This window comes from Galeopterus variegatus, unplaced genomic scaffold (genome assembly GCF_000696425.1).
Source record: "Galeopterus variegatus unplaced genomic scaffold, G_variegatus-3.0.2 Scaffold1180, whole genome shotgun sequence".
Classification (NCBI taxonomy): domain Eukaryota; kingdom Metazoa; phylum Chordata; class Mammalia; order Dermoptera; family Cynocephalidae; genus Galeopterus; species Galeopterus variegatus.
Genome location: NW_007727291.1, coordinates 351,016 through 357,444, shown reverse-complemented (window position 1 = coordinate 357,444; position 6,429 = coordinate 351,016). Strand labels below are relative to the sequence as shown.

Below are 6,429 nucleotides of genomic sequence, written 5' to 3'. Positions count from 1 at the left end.
CGGGAGCGCCGCCACGCTTCCCAAGCAGCACACTGTAGCAGTGCGCCACCGGGCCGGCCCGCTTCAGCTATCTTGATTTGGGTTTCTATCACTTGTGACTGAAAGAATCTTGACTATTACGCTTCCTAATGTCTCATAAGCTAGCAAGTGGCAAAACACAAACCCACTGTGTCTGGCTTCAGAAGCCATGCTCTTACTATTACAAATTCTGCAATGGTTATCTTTCCATGCCACACACTCACCCTGACTCAGAGCTGGGCCTCAGTAAGAATGTGTCCCCTGATTAATGGAAGGGAAGGCAGTTAGGGTCAAGGAGAGGGAAGACAGAGGAGGCTGGACAGTATGCTCTTTCTTACCTGGGAGGTCAGTAGATGGGGGAGTCAGTGACAAGGAGAACGGTGTCTGTGTGAATGGCTTCACGCTGAGGGAGAAAGGAAGTCAGGGGTCAGCAAGGTGGAAAGATGCTAACTGTACCAGCTAATGTTTCCTGAGGGGTCACAACAAGCTGGACCCTGTGCTAGCACATTGTGTGCGTGATCTCAATGAAGCCTCACAGCCTATGAGGTAGTTGCAATTAATACTCTTCTCATTTTACAAATGAGGAGATTGAGGCACAGAAAAGTCGATTGACCTACCCAAAGTCACTCACCTGGGGTGCAGTGGAGCCTGAACTTGAACCTGGGTCAGTCCCAACCACAAAGCCCATGATCTTGATGATGACATTTCAGTACTTCTCACAAAATGGCAGAAAGAGAAGAGAAACCAGGTCTTGGGAGGTGGGGAAAAGACACAGAAGATGGGGAATTTGTAGAAAGAAGAGGCCAAAGGGTCGGGAGGGTGGAAAGAAAATGACCAGCAATCAGGAGATGGGACATCAGGCCAAAGGTCAGGATGGGGGGGCAGTGTTGTCCAACAGAACTTTCTGTGTGTTGGAAGTGTTCCACATCTGCACTGTCCAATGCAGTAGCCACTGGCCACATGGCTACTAAGCACATGACAGGTGACTAGTGAGCACTAGTGTGGCTAGTGTGTCTGAGGAACTGAACTTTTATTTCATTTTAACAAATTTTAAATTAGATAGCTGCACGTGGCTAGCGGCTATAGTATCAGACAGCTCTAGAAGACCAGAGGTAGCCCAGGAGATGATGGTAAGGAAACTTAAAGGTCAGAGGTCATGGAGACAGGACATGGGGTAAGAGGTCAGGAAAGAGGTCAAGAGTCAAAAGACCAAGATCAGAAAGAAACTCCAGTGACATTCAGACTCTGATTCCCAGGGGCTCTTTCCTAGTCCTTGCTATCCCAATTCTGACATCTGAACTCCAATATTCATTGGACATCATCTTGTTACCAGGGCCACTGTTCAAATGCCACCTCCTCAGAGGCCTTTCCTGAGCCCTGTCTAATATAGAGCTCATACCTCCAGCTTTATTTCTCATATTTATTCCTCTTCTTCTTAATTCTTATTCATTTGTTTACATATTTATTGTCTGTCTCCTCCTCTCCCCAAGTATAAAGCTCCATAAAGGCAGATACTCTATCTTGTTCACTGCTGAGTCTCTAAACCAAGTACAGTACCAAGCACTTAGTAGGCACTCAATAAATATTTGTCTGGCCAATTGCTTAATACTGTCCTTCTCTTGCTACATGTAACTCACCAAATTTTCCTACCTCAGGGCCTTGTCACCTGCTGTTTTCTCTGCCTAAAATATTCCCATCCCATTCTTCACCTGGCTTAGTCTTATTCAGCCTTCAATGTTACCTCCTCAGAGAAACCCCTAGAACTTTCTTTACCACCCCAGAATCTGTTGTGGTTCCTCACAGCACTTCACATACTCTTCAATTTTGTGTTCATGCAGGTGATTTTTTTTTTTTTTTTTTTTTTGTCTTTTGTCATTTTTCCGTGTCCGGCAACGGATCGCAACCCTCAGTGTTGCCCCCGTACCGGACCGGGACCAGCAACGGGATCGCAACCCTCGGTGTTGCTCCCGCGCCTCGCTCAGCCAGTGAGCAGGAACCAGTCTGTATGTGGGATCCGAACCCTCGGGTGGGAGCGCTGCCGCGCTTCCCAAGCGGCGCACTATCCAGTGTGCCACCGGGCCGGCCCGCAGGTGATGTTTTAATTAACATTTGTCTCCCCCAATTGACTAGAAACTCCATTAAAGCAGGGACCCCAGAACTTGGTGCAGTTCTTGCCAAACTGCCCCTCCTTCCAGCTCCAACCTCTCCCCTGCGAACCTGCAGTTCCTTCAGACCCTGGGACTTGTTCTGATGCTTTCCTGTGTCCCCATCTAGCAGCTCCCAGTGAACTTTCTTCTCTCTGAGTCTGGATCTCACAGCCTGTCACTTCACTTTCTCTGGCAACACCCTCAATACTCCTGCCTCACCCTGTGGCCGCACTACTCTACCCATGCCCAGCCTGGATCCATTTGCTCCTCTCTGGGCTGAAAAATGCACTCCCTATGAGCCTCTAGGGCTCACTTCCATTCTTCTAGGCTAGAAACACATCCTGTCACCCTTCAGTGCTCTCTCAGAGCTGAAAAAGATATTGCCATGAGCCTCTGGGATCCATTTTCTTCCTTCTGAGTCTGAGAAAAGATAATAACCCCTGCTGTACCCTCATGCCTGAGAACCACCTCAATGCGATGAGAATGAGCCTTTCCATGAGCCTCTGGGACTCCACTCATCCCTCCCAGGAGCCTTTGGACCTATAGAGGTTCCTGACATTCTGGACCTATAACTGCCTTTCCCATGAGCCTCTGGGGCCCATACAACCCCACCGGGAGGCCATTATCCCTATGGACATCATCCAGGCCTTTCCTACTTATCAAGTCCCATGCTGAGCTCATTTCACCCTCAAACTCATTCCTCCCCTGGGGATCGCACCAACTACAGCCACCAACCAGACCCCAGGTATTGTCCTTGCCTCCTCCCTCCTTCTCAGCCCAGCAGGCCCTAGCCCTGTCCCTCCTATTCCTGACACTGCCCTGTCCCTTCCTCACTATCCCAGCTCAGAACTATTCCTGGGCACTTATCAGGAATCATTGCCAGGTCTTATCCTAATCATTGTACATGTGTTAAACTCATTTATTCCAACAACACTGTGAGGAAGGTACTATTATTATCCCCATTTTAGAGATGAGGAAACTGAGGCTCTGAGTGTTGAAGTCACCTACCCAAAGGCCCATAACCAGCAAAGGGCAGAGATAGAATTCAAATCCACATAGCCTGGCTCCAGAATCTGTTCAAAAGGGAGTTGGGAGCTAGAAGGTAGGTTGAGAAAGGTCTGTGTGGGAACATGGGGGTGGTTGGCAGGTGCTGAGCCAGGATACAAAGTACTCACTCTGGAACATTCCAGGGGGGCCCAGAGCCCCCTGACCAAAACTGGAAAAGCTCAGAGGCCTAGAAAAGAGACAAAGCAGGGGGGTCAGTCAGTTCCCTCTTGGCAACTGCAGCCCCATCCCTCCACCCCCAAACCCCACAATCCTCAACCCAAGGCCACCTGAGGACCAGCAGGACCCAGTTTGGCCTGCAAGGAAGGTGCCGAGATGAGCTGGGCCGAGGACATGGTAGCCATCGTCTGGAAAGCCTTGTCCTTAGAAACCTGATCCTGGAGGAAAAGTTGGAGGTCCATGTCAATGGGGAGTCCCAGTCATTACAGCAAAAGTGGGAAAATGATAGGGCTGGGCAAGGATGGGGAGATGTGAGTTGGGGAGTCAATGTAAAGGGTTGGGGATGGTTGAACTCCTTCTCACTATAGCCCTCTGGCCCTCCTGACCTCCTCAGGGATGGGGCAGTTGTCTGGGTAAGAGTGGGTGGGAGGACAGGCAGAGGGGCTTACCACATTCAAGGCCTGCACAAGGGCGTGGCGAGCGTGCCAAAGAAGGAAAGAAAACACGACTTAGGAAGTGAGGCCTGGACTCCCCCACCACCTCCCTGCCCTACCAGCCCACACAGCCCAGCCACCCCGAGCTGAGCAATGGGGCTAAGGGGGAGCAAGGGATGAATATGGAACAGGACGTAAAGGTGGCCAGCCCTAGAGAGGAAAAGGGGTTTCCATGCCCAGAATAAAAGGCAGTAATGAGGGTTTCTAGGTCAAGAAAGAGCAGGAAGAGGAGGTTTCCAGATGCCCAGGCTGCAGGAAATGAGAATTTCAGAGCCAGAGGGACTAGGAGGTGAACATTTCTTAGTCCAGACAGGACAGAGAGGGAACAGAGAAGATCCAGAAAATGCTGGAAGTGCTTTTTAGACCTAGAGAGAAAGGAAGAGAAGGCTTCCAGGTACACAAAGGAACAGGGAGTAACTGTCCCCAAGTCCAAAAGAAGAGGTAGAAAAGACTTCACACGCAGTAGGGCAGAAAATAAGGGTCTCAGGCCAAGAGGGAAGAGGAAACCCAGAGGAAGAAGAAAAGAAAATGGATGTGAAAATCTCTGGCAGGAAATGAAGACTTCTGGGCCCAAAAAGAGCAGATGGGCCACATGGGTGCTGGGAAATGGGAAGATGCACCAGAAGAGACGAAGAGGGAATCCTCATAGAACAAGAGGGAAAATTAAATGAGACCATCAGGAAAAGCAAAAGGGGGGACAGGAGGGAGATGACAACAGTAGCCGAGGGAGAGGCTTGGTGGCCCATCCTTCTCACCTGTCCTAAATCTCCATCTTAGGGAGATGACAACAGTAGCCGAGGGAGAGGCTTGGTGGCCCATCCTTCTCACCTGTCCTAAGTTAAATCTCCATCTCTCTCTGTATAGACCTCTCCCTATCCAGGATCTCAGTCACCCCCCTTCCTATGGGTCTTTATGCACCCCCCTTGCTGGGTCACTGACCTTGGGTGTCTGGATACAACACCCCCACCCCTGCTCCATCTACAGAGGTCCCCAACCCCTGGTCCCCCTCTCTCTGGGTTTCAGTCCCCTTCTCAGGGTGTCTGTCGTGGTCCCTACCTTCAACTTGGACTGGATTTCCCTCGATTTCCTTCGAGCTAAAACCTGGATGTGACTAGAGACCTGGAGGAAGCAATGAAAAAGCAGATTCAGGCCACAGCCGCCCTCCCCTTGTGTCCTCTATCCCTTCCCTCCCTCCAGGTGCCCCATGGAGCTGCTAGAACATGAAAGATGACAAACACACAGAATATGCTAACCATCTCAGGAGCATCCGAACACAGAGGTGTCCATAAAGGCCATTCTTCCCAGGAACTCACTAACATCACTGATCTTCCCCATACCCAGTAAAGCCAGGCCTCCTTCCTCTTTCCCATCCTTCCCTTTTTGGCTCTTTTGGTCTCTGACTCCCTGGTTCTATCCCAAAATAGGCATAGTTAGAATCTACTAACAGACATGCCAAGAAGACAGACAAAAGCACGTGAACCAGGTCCTCCTTGAACCTGAGCCTGCCCATACTAGGATGGCCTTAAGAAGACAAGCCCATCCGAGACGGAAGCCCACAAGTCAGTCCTGAGACCTGTTTGCGAGTTCGGGTCTTCCCCGTTCTCAGCTTGATGTAGCGGGCAATCAGTTCATTCCGACCTGAAGAGTCAAAGATGGAACAGAGTTAGACGTTCAGCAGAACTTCCCAACAGATTGATGTAGCGGGCAATCAGTTCATTCCGACCTGAAGAGTCAAAGATGGAACAGAGTTAGACATTCAGCAGAACTTCCCAACAGAGAGAGGATGGCCTTAAGAAGACAAGCCCATCCGAGACGGAAGCCCACAAGTCAGTCCTGAGACCTGTTTGCGAGTTCGGGTCTTCCCCGTTCTCAGCTTGATGTAGCGGGCAATCAGTTCATTCCGACCTGAAGAGTCAAAGATGGAACAGAGTTAGACATTCAGCAGAACTTCCCAACAGAGAGGATACCAGGGAAGAAGAGAGCAGCAATAATCCCCAAAGGGCTTCAGCAAGCTGTGCTATGGGTCTCCTCAGCTAAATGGGAGCCAGACTGCCTGGGTTAAAATCCCAGCTCCATCACACACTAACTCTATGACTTTAGGCAAATCACTTAACCTTTATGTGCCTCAGTTTCCTCATTGGTACGAATGGTGCTGCTAGCTCCTACCTCAGAGTCATTGTGAGGATACAATGTATTTTCGTGGGAACTGCACTCAGAGCTCCATAAATTGTTATTATCATTATTGCCATCAGTGGGGGGATAGGGCAAAAGACAGGGATGGACTCACCATACATCTTGCCTTCATCAGACAGGATGATTTTCCGGCGGCCACAGGGTGGGTAGATGGCCAAGGCCTCCTGAAAGCTCTGCTCAATGTCTGGGCTCCAGACACCCTCTGCATCTGGGCCACCATCTCCCCCAGCCCCCTCACTGCCTCCAGTGCCCTCCTCACTGCCTTCCTCACTGCCTGTCCAGCCGCTGCCATCATCCAGGGGGGCCCCAGCCCGGGGTTCCCCCATCTGGGCCTGAAGGAACACAGAGATCAG

At 50.5% G+C, this 6,429-nt stretch overlaps 1 protein-coding gene across 3 annotated transcripts in view; it reads right to left on the bottom strand.

The window, feature by feature from the left end:
- Positions 1-6,429, bottom strand: part of TEAD2 (TEA domain family member 2) — a 14,682-nt gene extending 8,253 nt beyond the window's left edge. For 2 of the 3 annotated variants that reach the window (XM_008575422.1, XM_008575423.1), the window contains exons 1-7: positions 6,171-6,429; positions 5,724-5,788; positions 4,940-5,002; positions 3,839-3,850; positions 3,500-3,607; positions 3,341-3,399; positions 357-421 (exon numbers count right to left, since the gene is read on the bottom strand). In XM_008575422.1, coding sequence (XP_008573644.1) covers positions 357-421; positions 3,341-3,399; positions 3,500-3,607; positions 3,839-3,850; positions 4,940-5,002; positions 5,724-5,788; positions 6,171-6,402 — 604 coding nt within the window. In that variant the 5' untranslated portion in view covers positions 6,403-6,429. Of the gene's footprint in view, positions 1-356; positions 422-3,340; positions 3,400-3,499; positions 3,608-3,838; positions 3,851-4,939; positions 5,003-5,456; positions 5,524-5,723; positions 5,789-6,170 lie in introns of those variants that run through there. The other variant, XM_008575424.1, reaches the window with a different exon arrangement.